Source organism: Staurois parvus, unplaced genomic scaffold, assembly GCF_062004578.1.
Source record: "Staurois parvus isolate SC_StPar_1 unplaced genomic scaffold, SC_StPar_1.0 ptg000355l, whole genome shotgun sequence".
Lineage (NCBI taxonomy): Eukaryota > Metazoa > Chordata > Amphibia > Anura > Ranidae > Staurois > Staurois parvus.
This window is the reverse complement of record NW_028318151.1, coordinates 484279-504316: the sequence shown is the minus strand read 5'-3', so window position 1 is coordinate 504316 and position 20038 is coordinate 484279. Positions and strand designations below refer to the sequence as shown.

Here is a 20038-nt window from a genome sequence, read left to right as displayed (position 1 = left end):
TATTGGTGTCACTGGGAATATCAGTGACAGTCAGTTCCCCCCCAGTGTCAAAATTCCCGTGTCCCGCAGTCCCGCTATAAGTTGCTGATCGCCGCCATTACTAGTAAAAACAAATTCCAGTATATATACCGCCATTTTTAGACGCTATAACTTTCACATAAAACTAAATTTGTTTTTTTTTGCAGACATGTAGCAGAATACATTTTGGCCTAAATTGATTTTTTATGGACATGTTTATTAGCAATAAGTCAAAAATATTATTTTTTTCTCAAAATTGTCGGTCTTTTTTTTTTATAGCGGATAAATTAAAAATGCAGAGGCGATGAAACACCAACAGAAGAAAGCTCCATTTGTGGAAAAAAAGGACGGGCATTTCATTTGGGTGCAGCGCTGCATGACCGCGCAATTGTCAGTTAAAGTAATGCAGCACCAAATCACAAAAAATGGCCTGGTCAGGAAGGGGGGTAAATCCTCTGGAGGGCAAGTGGTTAGTTGAACAAGCCAAAGGTAGATGCTGATTAGCTACCTTGCACAGCTGCACCAGATTCTGAGTGCTCCAGTGTTAGTAAATCCCACTCTAATTGCATCAGTTTATATGGGTTCCATCCACATGCTAATATTCTTCTGCAGCAAACTAAACAGATAATCAGCTTCTGAACAAACTGTAACTAGTGTAAGTAAATATATAGGCCTGTGATTAGACAGTAGATGGTAAGCTCCCTTAGGGAAAAGAAGTGATGTGACTAGTTACCACTTTAGGAGGTTGGCAGTCAGCACTTCAGAGGCACGTTGCTCAGTGGAAAGTACATGCTGACAGCCAACACCTCCAGCTTTAGTTCATATCTTGTGAAATACTTATAGATTTATTTTAAGTAAGCTCTAGAGAAGGAAGGCAAAGGAGAAACGTCTAGTAATTCACATAACAGATTTTTAAACTGACATTGAGCTCAGTTTACAAAGCATTAGCACAAGGATAAGGAAACTTATTTTAGCCATGAGACGCTCATTTTCAAATCTCACTGGATTCATTTAAACATAACTGTCACTTTATACATTTATCTTGGTGTTTAGCTCTGTGAATTGAACCTATTGTCAAAGACCACTGTTACTTGTCATTTTACTCTAATATTTTTACTTATGGAATAACGGAAATCTTTGGACTCTATGGAAAATCTAAATATATCAGAAATATTATTTTAACTTACTGTCCCAATTCTGCTGTGTAAGTATGGGATTATATAGGTAAAGTCCTATTTAATATAATAAAGTTGTACCTAGGAGGGTTGTGAGAAATCAAAAAAGCAGGGGTAAATATATTGTGTGTGCATTCACACAAAAGTGCACAGTCAAGACGGGCTGGTAAGGAAAGATTATGCAAGGAGGACTGTGCAGCAGCAGGCAGGGCTGCACAAAGAAGATTGCTGAAATGGGAAGCAAGGGGAGTATATAACATTCATTTACAAACATTTAATATATAATATAGTAGAGTGCAGTAATGGGAAGGGAAGAAAGCACACCATTGTGACTGCCCATGTAATCCTGTGTATAGAGGATGGCCTCAGCTGTCATGCCGGCCACGCCAACTGACGCGTTTCAACCCACCCACCAGGGCTTGATCACAGAGGAGTGATCTGTGATCAAGCCCCCAGTGGGCGGGGTGAAACATGTCAGAAGGCGTGGCCGGCGTGATGGCTGAGGCCATCCTGTGATCAAGCCCCGATGGGTGGGGTTAAACGTGTCAGAAGGCGTGGCCAGCATGACGGCTAAGGCCATCCTGTGATCAAGCCCCAGAGGATGGGGTGAAACGTGTCAGAGGTTGTGGCCAGCATGGCGGATGAGGCCTTCCTCTATACACAGGATTACACAGGTAGCCACAGCAGTGTCCTTTCTTTCCTTCCCATTACTTTGTACTTTACACCGTTCTGACCGCTAAAACTTTTTTGCCCTATTATGTAATATATCATATAGTAGAGTGCAGTAATGGGAAGGGAAGAAAAGACACCGATGTGACTACCTGTGTAATCCTGTGTATAGAGGATGGCCTCAGCTGTCATGACGCGTTTCACCGCACCCTACGGGGCTTGATCACAGGATGACCTCAGCCATCACGCCGGCCATGCCTTCTGACACGTTTCACCCTGCCCACTGGGGGCCTGATCACAGATCACTCCTCTGTAATCAAGCCCCGGTGGGTGGGGCGAAACACATCAGTGGGCGTGGCCAACGTGACAGCTGAGGCCATCCTCTATACACAGAATTACACGGGCAGTCAGAGCAGTGTCCTTTCTTCCCTTCCCATTACTGCACTCTACTATATGATATGTTAAATAATAGGGCAAAAAGTTTTAGCGGTCAGAGCGGTGTCCTTTCTTCCCTTCCTAATTGCAAGTTCTGGACTTTGATGCAGACACCATTCCCCTATACATGCTGGTGAGGTGACTCTTTATTGATTACCCAGCTTCTGAGTGGTGCCAATACATTTAACACATCAGAGTGCAGATTCCAGCTATTAGTCAGCTAAGTAATCTAGTGAAAGCTATCTTTTATCATTTGATTATGTTGACCTAACACTCTATTGCCTATTGTTCCTAAAAAGTCATTTTATTTCCTACAACATATCTGTGGGCTAATTCAGGCCCAGAGCAGGTATATAGCCCAAAAAGAATGCAACATTTTAAAATCCATTCTGATCATAGTTCTTTTGGACTAACTGTTATACATGCATATGGTTTCACAGTTTTTTTCAGAGTAGAGTATTTTTTCCACGTAAATGTATGATAAATCTGTCAGTTCTGAAACTTGCTTTTTTTTATAGTAGTGACTCATAGCTAGAAGGGCAGTGACACTTGAAGGTCCCCGCTATGCCGATTCCTGCCATTGTGTCAGCATCTTACCGGTGTAACTCATCTCAAAGAGCAAGAAACCCAAAAGAAGGGCCTACAAGTTCAGAGTGGTAATAAATTTGGCTGTTGACTACTGTGGAGTACACCAATCCATCATTTTACCACATATTGCTTTGCTTTATAAATATGTGTTTGAAATCTTTGGTTAACTGCAGGATGGCAAACCATATATATATACCAAATCAGTGCCTATACAATTGAAGCTCTGGAAAGAATTGCAAACCTTGTATGCAAAAGTAATTGTATAAACAAAATACCTACATAACCAAATAAAGAAATACATGCAAACTTTAACCACTTGCTCTTCTGAGGATTTACCCCCTTTTTCTGACCAGGCCATTTTTTGCGTTACGGTGCTGCGTTACTTTAACTGACAATTGCGCAGTCAACTGCACCCAAATGAAATTTACATCCTTTTTTTCCCACAAATTGAGCTTTCTTTCGGTGGTATTTTATCGCCTGTGCGGTTTTTATTTTTTGTGATATAAAAAAAGACCGACAATTTTGAGAAAAAAACAATATTTTTGACTTTTTGTTATTAAACATGTCCAGTATCAAATTTCATCATAAATTTATGCCAAAATGTATTCTGCTACATGTGTTTGCTAAAAAAAAAAATCCCAATAGGTGTAAATTAATTGGTTTGTGTGAAAGTTATAGCATTTACAAATGGCGGTATATATACTGGGATTTGTTTTAATTTTTTTATTTTTTACTAGCGACTTATAGTGGGACTGCGCCGGACATTCTGACACTGGGGGGAACTGACTTGGTGTCACTAACATCCCCAGTGACACCAATGCAGTGATCAGTACTAATGGCACTGGGCAGGAAGGGGTTAACATGAAGGGCGATCAAAGGGTTAACTGTGTGCTGGGAGTGTTTTATTAGGGGGCGGTGTCAGTGTGCTTCACTGTAGTCACACTGCTTTGGATGGCTGTGCTATGCATAGCCATCCAAAGCAGTGTGCCCAAACTGAAAGGGAGGAGAACTGTTAGTAAACAAAACAGTTTTCCTCCCTGTCTGAGATCCTTGGAAATCACTGGGCGCCTGCGAGTAATCACCAGCTGGAACCCGGTGATTGCCAACCAGGGCCGCGAATGGCGGCGTGAGTAGGGCGTGCGTAGTTCACGTGCGCCCCCTACCCTGAGATGCAAAATCATGTATATATATGTGATTTTGCGCACCCGTGCTGCCCTGTAGCAGTATTTCTGCTGTAGGGCAGTCGGGAAGCAGTTAAAGATAATGAGGGTTATTTACTAAAACCATAGCAATGCACAACCTGGTACAGCTCTGCATAGAAATCAATCAGATTCCAGGGTATATTGTGAAAGCTTAATTGAACAAGCTGAAGTTAGAAGCTGATTGGCTACCATACACAGCTGCACCAGATTTTCAGTGCTCCAGTTTTAGTATCCCCAAATGTATAGTGACTTTGCACATGGTTTCATTAGTTGTTATGGTCAGGGATAAAAATTGTGCATTTTAGAGGTGAAGAGCTCTTGACTGCTTTTTACATTTTACAGCCTAAAAGAGTTTGGTTGTTTACGAACCTCATTGAGTCATCAGAGCTGTTTGAAAGGGAACTGCAAACAGTGCCAGCAGTGCTGCCACTACAAAAAAAAAAAGAAAAAGAAAAAAAAACAGTGCTCAGGGAATCCTTTTTCATGTATTAAATGTTTATTTGAGAAAAAAGATGGCATGTATGTACTAAAGAAAAAAATGCTAATAAATAGTTAAAGAACTCAAACTAAAATACAACTGAACCAAAACTCAAAGTTTCCTATTAACCTCAAAGTTTCCTATTAACCACTTAAGCTCCAGAAGATTTGACCTGGCCATTTTTTGCTATTCGGCACTGCGCTACTTTAACTAGCAATTGCGCAGTCATGCAACAGTGTGCCCATATAAAATGTATATAATGACCTGGCCATTTGTTGCTATTCGGCACTGCGCTACTTTATCTGGCAATTACGCGGTCATGCAACAGTGTGCCCATATAAAATGTATATAATTTTTTTTCATACAAATAAAACTTTCTATTGGTGTGATCAGCACTGGGTTTTTCATTTTTATTATATAAACGAAAAAAAAATTATTTTTTTTTACTTTCTGCTATACAACACATTCAATTAAAAATTTTTAAAAATCTAATTTCTTCATAAATTTAGGCCAAAATGTATTTTGCTGCATGTCTTTTGTAAAAATAAAAATCCCAGTAGGTGTTTTTTTGTTAATTGGTTTGTGCAAAGGTTCTAGAATCTACAAACAATGGTATGTACACTGGAATATTTATTTATTTTATACTAGTAATGGTGGCGATCAGCGACTTATAGTGGGACTGTGATAGTATGGGAGGCAGTCTGACACTGACTGACACTTTGTGGGAACTAACTGCCGTTGACATCACCAGTGACACTAATACAGTGATCAGTGCTAATAATATACACTGTCACTGTACTAATAACACTGGCTGGAAAGGGGTTAACATCTAGGGAAAATCAAGTGGTTAATTGTATGACTAATATGTAATGTGTGTAATATATGCTGCTTTTTACAACAGATCAATTTGTTCCTTTTCCCTGCTTTACAGAGAAAAGAAACAAAGTGATCATTCCCTCTGCATAGAGCCACATGTTGTTTGTCAACACAGCCAATCAGCAGGTCCCAGTCATGAATCATTGGCTGGGTTCCGCTGACATACTCCCACTCTGTCAAATTAAAGGGGAGTAGGCGAGCGGGGGGCACGGGTGCGCCCGAAACCCGGAAACAGGCCGTGATGTACAGGTATGTTGCTGTGCTTGTAGGAGCCGCCCTGAGTACTCTTTAAAAGGGCTTTGATTAGAATCCCAGCTTGCACTTCTATGGCATGTGTTCTGCTATTTAGCTGGAAGAAGATGTAAGTTGAAAACAACATTAAAGAAAATGTAAATCTGTATATTTGGTATTTTTGTATATGTAAAGCATGAGCATTAGGTCTCATTCACATGGCTGTCCAAAGCCAAACAGCCTGGGAGACAGCCAGGTGTTTGCGATCAGCGGCGGCTGCTCAGCCTGTAAGAATCAATGACAGGCTTACAGGCTCCGCAGCTTATCGCATCAAGGACAAGGAGAAATGCTATGCAGTTAGGGACAGACATTTGTCCCTGACCGCATGTAATCTCTCCTTGTGTGATTGCATGTGAACAACCATGTGCAGTGTCAGCCTGTCATTGATTTGTACAACCTTCCTGTCTGCAGCTATTCACAAACACTTGGCCTTACCTATATGTTGATCTAGGGGTGTATAGCTCTGAACATCCATGTGAATAATGCACTAACTAACAGGTGAATCCAAAAGTTATAAAACAAATATTAAACAAAAAATAAAACACTTCCGCTTACACATTTAACAACCCCTCGTGTATCGCATTGTATTGTTATTGTACTGTCGCATGTTCTGTCTCCCATTGTAATGTACAGCGCTGAGCGAACTGTTGGCGCTTTATAAATACTGTATAATAATAATAATAATTTATCAGTGTGCAAAAAACATCTTCGGTTAAAAAAAAAAGGAAACCTTCCCCCTTCATACTGTCTTTAGTTGCATAGAGGCAGATAATCAATATAGATTACCTAAAACAAATCAGATTATGAGACATCACTAGTTGGATGATTACCTGGTCAGTCACTGATTAGTTTGCAAGTTTACATATGTATCAATCAAAGAGTACAGCATTATCAAACAGTACACAAGTCAGCATGATTTGTCTTCTCTGGGGGGTGTTAGGCCCAGGAGCCGTCTTTCACTCTGCACTGATCCACCCCTGCATACATGTTATATCCACTAAGTAATTGGAATCTAAGTGTGTCTAGCCATTCAATGGTGCTGACGGGGGCTGCAGGACTGTGAGTGGCATTCGTTTATAGGCCCAGTCAATCCTTAGGTTCTCTCAATCTAATTTCATAGAGGGTCAGGCAGTCAAAAGAAAGTGAAATGTCTTATATGTTTTTCAATTATATGACATGTGGTCATGTCTGAAGGACACAAATAGGGATCAACGTGAAGTCTGGCTGGCATAAGAGTGCTAATTGGAATGGAAAAAAAAGCTGATTGCTGACAGTAATCAATAAAGTGGGAGAGGTACGTTTTCTAAACGCATGGCTGTGTATGGTGTGGGAATACCCTGCGAAGTCTGTACTGCCTGTGAATTTCAATGTCCTTCTGAAGAGGATTTCAGACAAGCTGCACGACTGCTTCTCAGCTGTGGAATACATTGAAGCGAAGGGCTGCTGAGATAGAATGGAAATCAGACTCTGCCTTTCAGAACATGCAGCAGCAGCTCATGACATCTAACACTCACCAAATACAAGCTGACCGAAAAGTTACTTCCATTTTATTGCTTTCCGAACACGATGGCCAAAATGTCGGGCTTTGGGCTGCCCTTTCTGCACTGTGTTCAAAATGATTTGGCAGAAATAAAACTTGAAGATTTGTGTACATAACACATACTCCTGGGAATGGACAAAGTTTTCTATCGACTAGAACAAGGTACCGGAGTTAAAATTCATACAACGTGTTATTCTTTTTTGCTATGCATTGCTTAGGTCAGATTTCAAAGGGCTGCAGGGCTAATATATATTATTGTACATGCAACTTATTTCTATACAGCATTAGTTAGAAGAAGGTCCTTTTGGCTGAGTTCATATAGAAAGAATTACAGGTGTACATCTGAATGCTGAGATAAACTCTACAGACATTATGCTAGTAGACTCACCATCAGAATGTACAATGTAGAGTATATGACACTGCAACATTCCATAAAAGAAGCTGTAAGAAACCTGTGAATCAGGTACTCTGACAATGCATCTAAACGATTGTATAATATTTCCATCTAAAGTTTAATCACAATGCTATTCCATTCATATTAAATGCCGTTTCCTATCATAACAGTGATATTATTATATTACATTTATATGGTAATACTAGTATGCTTTGCAAGCTTCATTTTAAAACTTGGGAGTATACTAGCTGCCTTGTCTGCACATCAAAACTTTATTTCTAATTACAACACTGTTATATCTGCAGGAATCACATGCAGTAGAAGAAAATTTATATTACAGTGTGATATTGATAGCTCCTTATGAATGACTGAGAAATTATTTAAAGGCAGTATGATGAAATGGCGTACCTAATGAAAGTTTTGGAATATCAGATCCTGCTTTGCTTCTATGTTCCTTTTTAAAAAGGTGTCAGATCACACAGGAATACATGAAATAATGCTGTACCGTTTAATGGGCAAATTGAATAAGAAATACTCTTGATAATAACTATAGACTCGGAGGGGAAGCTTTGCCAGACAGCAACACAGATGCATGGAATGGGAGGGTGACGGCTACGAGGGTGACTTGCTATAAAAATAAAAAGCTTAATGTAGGATTAGGATGTGCAGGTGAAGAAGGCATTTCTTCTGATTAGTTTTGTAATTGTGACAAGAATCGATGGCAGAGGGAGTTTGGTATCATGCAGAGGCATTAGAGGTAATCTCAATGTAAGTACTTCCAAAATATACAATAATTGGATTTGTCAGAGCATTGCCAAGGCTTTATGGGAAAGAAAATAAGGGAGGCTGTTAAATACACTAGATTTTTCTGCAAACAAAACAACAGCATCATTACAGTTCTTAGCAATGGTCAGTAATGTAGAGAAATAAACACTTTCTGCAGTTTATCTCTACGTATAACAGCAATGTATCAACACTATACTAGTACTCAAAGGACAGGATTTAACAATCACAAATAATTCCTAATCATATTCTATGTTGATCCACCTAGAGCTAATATTTTATGTTCCTTATATAAATGTCATACATATGGGTCTTATTAGGAAACGAATCTTTTTGATGTCCCAGAAAAACAATAATGATAATGACACATAGTGAATACAACTCTCATCAAGCAATACACAAACAAAACAACAATATGGTAAATCAGTCACAGAGAATGTCAGATTATCTGCTTTATAAATGTGCCCATAGTTCTGGCTCAAAAATTGTTGTAAAAAAATAAATCATAGTATAATTTTATGCTTAGGCAAATTCATTTATTGGTGAACTTGACATCGATTAAATAGACACTTTATGTTTTTTTATGTGCATTTGTCATGCATTTGGAAAATCCTCAAACTTACTGAAACTACATCCCCTATATGCTCTGCTGGAAACTCTTGAATGCAAAATCTGAAAAGAAGAAGCAAAGCAAATTCTAGGAAAGAGCAACAGTGCTTAGACCCCCAAGTGATCAATTTTATATTTCTCTGGGACATCTGCTGTCAGTCTGCCATTGTTTGGGAAATTACAGATGTAAAAACCCCACTAAGGCCGGCCATACACTATACAATTTTCTTTCAATTTTCTGTCCAATTTCTGCCCAATTTCCTTTAGATTTACCTTCAACTATGTAGTGCAAGGGCCTGCCTAATTGGATACAGTTAAATGTGTTGTTTAGGTTTGACCCTCTATTATATAGTTTTTGGTAAATCTAAAGAAAATTTTGGTAATTCTCAAGAAAATTGTATAATGTATGGCCAGCCTAAGGCTGGCCATACATTATACAATTATCTGGAGATTTTTGGTTTAGATTTACCAAAAACCATATAATAGGAGGACAAACCTAAACAACACTTTCAGTTGTATCCAATTAGGGAGGCTCTTGCACTACACAGTTGAAGGTAAATCTAAAGGAAATTGGGCAGAAAATTGGAAGATAATTGTATAATGTATGGCCAGCCTAAGTCTGCATTCACACCTGAGTAGAACATATTCCTGGTAATTTTGAATTTTGTTTTATAGGAGTTATAGAGGGGAGAGAAGTTCGCCAGGCACACACATGTGTAAAAATGCACGAAACGCACATATACAGGCACTCCCCTTGAAGTCTATTGGGGCCAAAAACACATAAAAACTCATGTAATTTTTTAAATTGAGTAACTGAGCATACAAGTGCGAACAAGTACAATTAGAAGCAATTGGACTCTTTGGCGATTCATGTTGAGGATAGTCAGGCATAAGGTAATGAGCTAAAAAATGCTCAGGTGTGAATGGGGCTAAAACCTTACTGAACTAATGACATATCTGATTATCTGGACATGTAAATGATTAATTCTAAGACCTCATCTGGGGCCTATCTGTCAATGTAACAAAATGTCTTTTTTAACATATCACCAAAGAGATAGATAAGAAAGTGGGCAGAAAAAGTCATACTGTTTTTCCAAACTTCCCTTATTCAAAAAACTTGCATTATTCAACACATATCCGTTATGTAAGATGGCTGTGCCGTTTTCTAATACTAGATGTAGTTCTGGCACAATATGTAACAGTGTATGATGACAAGGCTAAATCTAACTTTAAGCCTGGGTTCACACTTATGCAGTGCTGAATGCACAATAGTTTCTGTGTGATTTCCGCACTGCATTACAATTGCATCCCATTCACTGTGTATGTCAAGTTAACAACACCCCAAAATCAATTCGCAGAACATGGTGCGTTGTGCAGAATCGGATCGCATGGGTGTGAATACCCATGCGATCCGATTCTGGTGCGGACAAAAAAAAGGGTCCTGCACTATCTTGGTGCGGATGCCATACAAAATGTATTGCTCAAATTGCACCACACAGAAATCGCATGTGATTTGCACAAGAATGCTGTCCGGTTCCTGTGCAAATCACATACATTGTGCCACACTGCATATGTGTGAACCCAGGCTGATAGTAACAAAAAGACATTAGTGGTGGCTAGAATGAAATATGGACTCTTTTTGTATAGAGGTTTCTTGTGTGTAGCTCAGGTCTGGAACATTGGTCATGTATACTGTAAATCCTTCTTGTAAAGGCTGTTTGGCTAGTTTATTTGAGCAGATCAGTGATTTTCTAAGACCTATGTCAGCACCCCTATGGACTTTGCATAAGAATGACTTCTAAATCAAATGCAGATATTTCAACTAAAGGTTAAAGATCTATTGATGCACACAGTGTAGGGAGAAACAACTCTTGTTTATGCATGCAAAGGTAGCTCCATAGGACACTGCAAGAGGAAGGAACCACCCTGAAACAGGAAACCTGGGGCAGTGGTCATGGCACCAGATTAAACAGGAACATAGGTGAAGATTACAAGATAAAGAAGCTGCATACCCAATATGTCCTTAAGTCAGCTGCTGAAAGTGCTTAAAAAACTGAGGGTTTAATATCACTTTAATAAATGTGAAGCTGCATTCACTCCAATCATCCACTCATATAGGAAGAATCCATTTTTATTGATTAAGCTAAGTAAGTATTGATTTAATTGTATATTATGGAATACAAAAAAGGAGCTAAGAAGTACAGGAACCTGCTGTATTTGCTATGGGTAAATTTCAAGGCGTTCTAATGGGTTTGGCTGTTCCATGCATGTTTTGTAAGATTTGTAACAACCCATTGCCAATCAAATTCCAGTAATCCCCCAGAGCTTTGTTCCTTCATTGAAGGTGGGAGTCCAAACTCAGCAGAGCAGCAGAGGAACATGGTGAAGCTGAATGAAGCCCTGGAAGGTCAAATGACTGATTCTCTTTAGGGGGTCTGCATGTACACTATTCTCCAGAGTCTCAGGGTTACAGTGGGGTAGATTTACTGACACTGAAGCATGCAAAATCTAATGTGGTTCTGCAAAGAAACCAATCAGCTTCCAGGTTTTATTTTTAAAACTTAAACAAACTGAAGTTAGAAGTAGATTGGCTACCATACACAGCTGCACCGGATTCTGAGTTCTCTAGTTTTAGTAAATCCTCTCAGTATGTGCTACCTGCAGAGGGAATGGATTTATCCCCCCGGTCACACTGCCACGATTTCAGGTGCGATTTGGGAATTGAAATCGTACCTGAAATCGTATCTAATTTATGTGAATGTAAGTGTCTTAACATACGTGATTTTCTGCAGCTCGATTTCAAAAGTAGTTCTTGTATTACATTTTCTGCAGTTTGTTGCAATTTCACATAGACTACAATACAAATTGCACTGAAAAACGCAATGGAAAATGCAAGAAATAGTTGGGAAATCTTCAGAAAATGCGGCAAACAAAATGCGTGATTTTAAATCGCATCCAGTGTGACCGGGTCCTAAAACAAATTTGGCAAAGAAATAAAAAAGTCTCCTAGTCCTAGCCTGCATCTGTTTACAGCAGGTGTCGACACATATTGAATTCAAAGACCCTCTAGAATTCTCTCACACCGCAGCACTAAAATTGTCTGTGTTTATGCAAGATTCATGGACCTGTCGGGAACAAATACATGAATCTGTCTTAGAAGGTGATGACATTCTGTCCCCAGTGCAGCCCCATGTTACTGAAATCCCTCTTCGGCTACTGTGCCCATTGCACAGACAGATGCATGTCTGAGGAGTGGGGTGGCGGTGCCTGAAAGGGAACTGAGCGACTAGTTTCCTAATAAGCCATCCTTGCATTTGATTGACAATGCATATGTAGCAAAACCCTCCTGAGGGCCTGAGTTTTTGGGTCTTTGGAACTGAACAACTCGGCGGACAACTTCTTAGACAAAAACGGCAAGAATCCATCAAAAATCATAAAAGAACAAATGGATGCTAGCTCTCTACCTCCCTTCTGACAGATTAGCACTTGGTCCCCTTAAATGAGCCTCCTCAGACCCCAGATGAAAATCTCCTCATCTACCTAGCTGTCTTGAGAGTATCCCAGGGCAAGAAATTCCGAGACACACACGCAATGTAGTCCCAGGGAGAACTAGTTGGTTATTAAACTCCTAGATTGTAAGCTCCAAGGAGCAGGGCCCTCCTATCCCTCTTGTATTGAACTGTATTGTTGCTGTATTGTCTCCCATTATATTGTAAAGCGCTGAGCAAACTGTTGGCGCTATATAAATCCTGTATAATAATAATAATAATAATATTGTACCTGACCGCCCTCTCCCTTCTTTGGCCCAGGGGGTGTAGAAGTACTCACACTGTCCTGTTCCTGTAGCTTGTAAAGGGTGAGGCTGCTTTCAGGCCTTATGCTGGACTGGCTCCTTCCCTGCTGACAGGCTGTCTTTCCTTGGTAGATTGTAGAACAGTGGAAGTCCTTCTTTCCAGCTTCCAGCCTGTAGACAGACCCTCCCTCCTCTGGGACTCCCCTCCCAGGCTATACTCCAGCAGCACTTCCTCATTACATCTTCTACCCGATTCCCCTGCTGACCAGGCTCTATCATATTTAAGGGCTGCCCTAGCCGCCATGCCTGGCCTCCTGCTTAGGGATTGGCCAGATTCTCCTAAGTATGCAGATCAGCCCCTCCTCACCCCTGCCCACTGCTTCTAGAAACTTCTCCAAGTTTCTAGAGCAGGGGAGGTATCAGAGAACTGACCTGCAGAGCCCTTCAACCTTAAACTGCAGTAACCTTGCTGACTAACTCCCAGACTGACTCATACCCAGGCTTCTAGCAAGCCTCTAACTATACAAAAAACCCTATGTTACACTAGAGGGCATTACACATGGAAGTGAGAAGGAGTGGAGTTGAGAGGATGCAGCCTGATGGAGAAATTTCACACTGGTTCACAACTGGAACATCCTTCCAAGCGAATCCTCATTGCCCAACAATGAGCATTGCCATATTTGGGTAATGATGTCAGCCAATATCCCCAACCCCGTATTTACATTCAGCTTTCCTAGCAGGCAGCTGAAATGGACCAGGGATAAGCAGAAATAAACATTGACTATCCCGTGGCCAGACCAAAGGATAAAAGAGACCAAATTCATTTATTCGTTTACACTAAAAAAAACAGCCAACACGTTTGGGGGATCTGAAAAAAATTTCCTTCCTCAGAGCTTCAGTTAAAATAAGCAACTTGAATGGACTCAAAAAATGGCTTTCCTGTGTGAATCTATGTAGGGAAGCTAATTACTGGCCAGTAGTATCTACGTGAGCAGTCAAGCTCACAGATGGTCTTAATTACTGACAATTTATTAATTAGCAAACTGGTGGTAATTCTTTTTGAATCTTTTGCAGCCAATTCAGGTTCTTAAAGTGTTTCTTATAGAAACTGTTGCAAATGCTTGCCTGAATAAGGTGCAAGTAGTTTTGAATGGTCCTACCACCAGAAAAAAAATCCCAGAATTCCCCAGATTTTGTCTCCTTTTTGTGCCTCAACGGCACCACACCAAACAGGGCCAGTGTTTGCAGGCAGTTTCCTCTCTCTGTGTAACCACCACAGCCTACCTGAGTTTGATTGTTGTAGATTGTCATGCATCCTCGCCACACCAAATCTGCTTGTTTTGTCCTGTAGTGATGTAGGGGCGGAAGGATGGAACCTTGTTGTGCAACAGAGGACAGAAAGTGTTGGATGCTGAAGATTCTTACCAAGGCTGCAGCAATGTAATGGAGAGAAGATAAGGGACACAGGCCACCAAATAGGTAAGTATAATACTTTTAGATTACAGGGAACTGATCTTGAGACTTTTATTTGGTTTGACAACAGTATCGCTTTAATTAGTCAGTTTGTAGAGGCTGTCAACAAGCAAGCAGGCAATGTTATATCATAAATAATACAAATTTAAGGAGAGAGCATATGTAGAAACTAACTCAATCTCCTGCTGCTCCTTAAAGTGGAACTTCACTTAGTCAAGATTGACTATTTTGAATCTTCATGCTGCTAGCATTAGTAAATAGGAAAGTATATCATTTTTACTTGTTTTAAACTGTTTTTGTTTTGTTTTTTTTTACTTCTTTAAACTTACTTCCTGGTTTCTAGCCAAAGGCAAATGGTTTACATCCCAAGAGTCTTCAGGAAGGAAGGAGAGGTTTTCCCAGCTAAGCACAACCTCCTGTCTGCATGCCTGAGCTAAGGGCAGATGGAATCCAACAAGATTTATCAACAAAATAAAGCATGGAGTCTGCTTTGAATATTAAGCCTGGGTTCACATACACCCTGTTCCAAATTATTATGAAAATTCTATTTAAGTGTCACAAAGATGAAATATTTTGTTTTTCAGTTTAGCTCATGGATGGCATTGTGTCTCAGGGCTCTTTTGATCACTGAAAACAATCTCGGACACCTGTGATAATTAGATTGGCAGGTGAGCCCAATTTAAGGAAAAACTACTAAAGGAGGGTGTTCCACATTATTAAGCAGAGCACCATTTTCAAGCAATATGGGGAAGAAAAAGGAACTCTCTGCTGCCGAAAAGAGTGAAATAGTTCAATGCCTTGGACGAGGTATGAAAACATTAGATATTTCACGAAAACTTAAGCGTGATCATCGCACCACTAAAAGACGGGTTGGTGCAGATAAAAACACATTGAGGAAGATTTCTGCCAAATCCATGCATCGGATCAAGAGAGCAGCTGCTAAAATACCATTACATAGCAGCAAACAGATATTTGAAGCTGCTGGTGCCTCTGGAGTCCCACGGACATCAAGGTTTTGAGTCCTCCAGAGTCTTGCAACTGTGCATAAACCGTCTATTCGGCCACGACTAACCAATGCTCAGAAGCAGAAACGGCTGCATTGGGCAGAAAAATACATGAAGACTAATTTTCAAACAGTCCTGTTCACTAATGAGTGCCGTGCAACCCTGGATGGTCCAGATGGATGGAGTAGTGGATGGTTGGTGGACGGCCACCCTGTTCCAACAAGGCTGCGACATCAGCAAAGCGGTGGTGGAATCATGTTTTGGCCCAGAATCATGGGAACAAAGCTGGTCGGCCCCTTTAGGGTCCCCGAAGGTGTAAAGATGACCTCTGCAAAGTATGTGGAGTTTATGACTGACCACTTTCTTCCCTGGTACAGAAGGAAGAACTATGCTTTCTGTAATAAAAATCATCTTCATGCATGACAATGCACCATCTCATGCTTCAAAGAATACCTCTGCATCAATGGCTATTATGGGGATAAAAGGAGAGAAAGTCATGGTGTGGCCTCCATCCTTCCCTGACCTCAATCCTATTGGGAACCTTTGGAGCATCCTCAAGCAAAAGATCTATGAGGGTGGGAGGCAGTTTACATCCAAACAGCAGCTCTGGGAGGCTATTCTGACATCTTGCAAATAAATTCAAGCAGATACTGTTCAACAACTCACACGTTCAATGGATGCAAGACTTGTAAAGCTGCTATCAAATAAGGGGTCCTATGTTACAATGTAACGTGACCTGTTAAAATGTTTAAAAAGTTAAAATGTTAAAAGTTTGATTGAAATAGCTTTTGATTTCAGTAAATATGCTGCAAACACAACAAATGACAATTTTCAGTTCTTTACAACCTATAAAGTGTTTCAAAACTTACTGTGCGTACTAATTTGGAACAGTGCATTGTAAGTTTTTTATGTTTAAAAAAAATCCTGTTATCATTAGGAGGTTTGTTCAATAAAATGTGAATTGTACTCTTAATAGTTGATAACATGAGAATTATGCTGACTGTTATTTACATCAATTATTTAGGTAAATGAGAAAAATATAATTTGCATAATAATTTGGAACAGGGTGTATATGAGGTTCATATATCGCGTGTGATTTGCACAGGAACTGCACCGCATTGCTGTGCGATTTGTGTGCGGTGCGCTTGGAGCCATAAATTTTGTATGGCTAAAATTGCACCGCACCCGCACCAAAAAGGTGCAGAAACCCTTTTTTTGGTCTGAATTGGATCGCATGGGTATTCGCACCGATTCTGCACATTTGTGTTGCTCAGATACAGTGTAGTTCCACTTTATTTATCCAAACACAGACTGGGAGGTCTGCAACCATGACTTATTATTCAGTTGCGTCATAGTTTCCAGAGAGATCTAGGACCTGGCTACGATCTATGACAGAGGTGCCTGTATCACAAGACTGGCTGCACATAACTACTAATCATTTGGTATGTGATAAAGTTGCATAAATGTAATTAAGCTGAGGGTGTAGCTGTTTACATGGAGTTTAACTTTAAGCTGAGTTGATTAAAAGCAAGCACTGCACAATAAAATCTAAGGTACTGGAACATTACATTTCAAATATATAACAAATATATGGAATAGGTAAAGACCAACAACTATATATCCTGAATTCCTCCTGCTCTGCTCCAACACTGAAAAAAAATTGATTATATATTTTTTTGGCTGTACATGTATCAAAGATCCTCTTCTTTTTACATCCAGTGGAAGATGATGATGATATAAAGAATGGGTTTGGGTAATTATGTGGCTACTCTTCTGAGAACCCCTTTTATCATAGCCTTGGGTGAGGGCAGATGTGGGAAACAGGTGCAGAAATTTCTCCCAATAATGACATATGAGGGTGCTGAGATGCCCGACAACCAATTTTAATCTTCCATTTCTAGGCTGCAGAGATAATATAAAGTTATACCATACAAAAACTGTATATCTGGGATTTGTTTTACATTTAGTGTTGCTTTATAAATGTATTTTGCATTGGGTTACATTGTAACGCAATGCAAAATACATTGGTGACATGGCATCTGCTTCCAGCATGCAGATCTAAAAGGTTCTGAAAACAAAAACATGACTATTTTTTTAACACTGCAGAGCTAAAACTTTATTTGTTCTATTTGCACAGGAACAACATTATGGTTCACTGGTGTGAATGACCTCCTAACTGAACTACAACAACACTTCATGACAAAATAATTATCTTTTAGTAAAACACAACCCCAGAAGGTGAATTTCCTAGTAGACTTTGGTGGATAATTTGGTGCTACCACAAGAACACAAATGAAGGCCTCTTGACTGCTGGAAGCATGGCATCTCTGTGTGCGTGAACCCAAAAGGGAAGTCAATTGGCTCCCTTAGGATTGACTACAAAGACCTGAGGTGATTGGGTGGAGCCTGAACTCTAGGAAAAGGCTACGCTGGGGAACGTCCAACTGCTCTGAGGGGATGCAGCTGTCAGAGTTGCCCACCTTCCCGCCCATCGTGATGTTTTGTCACAGCTTTATTGGAGGTTTTACCTTGCCAGCAATTGATGTTGCTTTATGGGCAATGCCCTCAAGTTAAATTCTGGGGTCAGCCTAATGCCTGTCTGGCACTGATGGTGAGGACAGGCCTCTTAGACTGTGTGAGTTTATGTTTTATTATGTATGTAAGTGTATGGTATGCATAATTGTGATTGGCATTGTTTGGTACATTTAGAAAGTTCAATAAAGAGGTGGCCTTGCCCTATTTCCAACTTAAAGCAGAGCTCCACCCAAAAGGGGAAGTTCCGCTTTAAGTACTGGTCCTCCGCTCCCCGTGAGGAATTGGCACCTTTGAGGAGAGGGTACCTGATTTTGTCAGGTTACCCGCTCCCACTTAGGATCAGAAGCGTAAGTTGTCCTCTCTCCCTCCCTCCCTGTAGTCTTCTGGGACACATGACAGGTACCAGAAGACTATGGGACCATTCACATGGCACAGTGCTACTTACACATTGAAGCCACAAATTGTCACAGCCGGGTACCCACACTTAGGATGCTGGCAGCAGTGAGCGAGGTCATTCGGTGAAACTGGCTGCGGTGAGGGCATCGCTGGATCGTGGGGCAGATGAGTGGCTGTTTTTTAAAAGTCAACAGCTACAGTTTTTGTAGCTGATGACTTATATTTTTTTAGGTTTGACTGGAGCTTCGCTTTAATCAGCTTCCCTGTCTTTTTGGGGGGCAAGGTATTGTTTTATTAGTTGGTCATAAATTAGCCTATGCTTCTCAGTGGTCAAGATTGTTTGTAATAACATTAAGCACTTTATAGCAAAACTCCACCAAACTCCTTTTACATAAAATCAGACAATGCAATTTCAGAAAAATATCCCATTAAATCTAGAACAATAATACTGTGTAAGCTGCCACTAAACGTCCAACACACACACAGAAAAGAAATGCAGCAAAGAGTGGGAGATGCACCTCACCATGTCACTCAGGAGGTCTTCATTGGAAGGTGCTTTGGACTTGTTTTTCATGTTCTGCAGAGAGCCCCAGGTCTGCAGAAAACTTTGGTGTTCTGGTAAGCAATCTGCAAGCATCTCCTTTAATTACAGGCTGTATTTTGATTCCCCTCCTTTACCTAAGTTTTGGCTTATTGCTATGAAATAAGACGACCAGATTTTCAAAATGAAATTCAGGAACACCCTACTGACCATGTCCATTTTTATTAAGGGGTGGGACGGGGGGTGAAGCAGCGGATTACGATAGTAGCCACAAGCAAAGCATGCCGCACCAAATGTTGGGTGTGGCCAAATGGTGCTAAGAGTGGGAAAGACCAAAAGGGGTATGGTTTAATAACATCTGAGCTTACTTTTCCCTGGGTCAAGAGTGCAGGCCCAAGTGTACACCGCAAGTCATCATACATAGGGCAAGGCGGCAAATAATCCACATCCGTATCTCTAATGAAGACTGCGCAAGCTGAGAGGGGAGGGACTAGGGAAAGGGCAAAGGGAGAGGGAAAGACTACATAGTATTGGTATGTAGCCAAATCCAAAAGTGGGGCATAGAGGGGGTGGACCAGAATCTATGCCTACAGGACGTGGCATGTAAGTGCTAGCTGTATAAGTGTCATATTGTAAAGTATGTCCACAAGTTCTATTTAAAGGTTGATGGACACAGACCACAGTTTTTTTTATGGTCTATGGGTGTGATGACGTCAGGAAAAGTCCCCTGCACAAGGTCGCTAGACTGTGGGGGCAAGCAGGAGTGGCAGGGACCAGTCTCGCGTTGGAAGGATCGGTGCATTAGGTGAGCATATCTTGGCTCTCCAATCTCCTAGACAAAAACTAGCAGTTAACCCACACAGTGCAGACACAGCCCCACTGCATGGGGAAAAAATTGGGGAAAAAATTGCAGAGTTTAGCTTTAAGCTAAACCTCCTTACCAGGGGCGGACTGACAACTCATGGGGCCCCCGGCAATAAGGGATCATGGGGCCCCTTTGTCCTTGCCCACACTCAAAAAAAAGCCTATAAAAAAGTACCTCTGGCAATTCATGGGGCCCCCTACTGACCCCGGGCCCTCGGGCAGTGCCCGAGTGCTCAAATGGTCAGTTCGCCCCTTCTCCTTACCCTAACATTAGCCAAAACTAAACAAACTTATCCATAACACCAATACACCCCTTGGTTTATATTCACCTTTAAAGTGGAACTAAACCCACTGTTTAAAAGATGCTTTAAATG

At 40.6% G+C, this 20038-nt stretch overlaps 1 protein-coding gene across 7 annotated transcripts in view; it reads left to right on the top strand.

Annotated features, from left to right (window-relative positions):
• The window catches only part of CTXN3 (cortexin 3), a 225543-nt gene that overhangs the window by 86737 nt on the left and 118768 nt on the right, over nucleotides 1–20038 (top strand). Inside the window, exons 1-2 of one of the 7 annotated variants that reach the window (XM_089684758.1) lie at nucleotides 6843–7434; nucleotides 17466–17939. The exons of 3 other annotated variants lie outside the window; for them this stretch is intronic. Coding sequence is in view for 1 of the 4 variants with exons in the window: in XM_089684755.1 (XP_089540881.1) it covers nucleotides 7404–7434 (31 nt within the window). In the remaining 3 variants the exon portion in view is untranslated. Of the gene's footprint in view, nucleotides 1–6842; nucleotides 7435–14202; nucleotides 14331–17465; nucleotides 17964–20038 lie in introns of those variants that run through there. 3 more of the 7 variants (XM_089684757.1, XM_089684760.1, XM_089684755.1) reach the window with 3 other exon arrangements.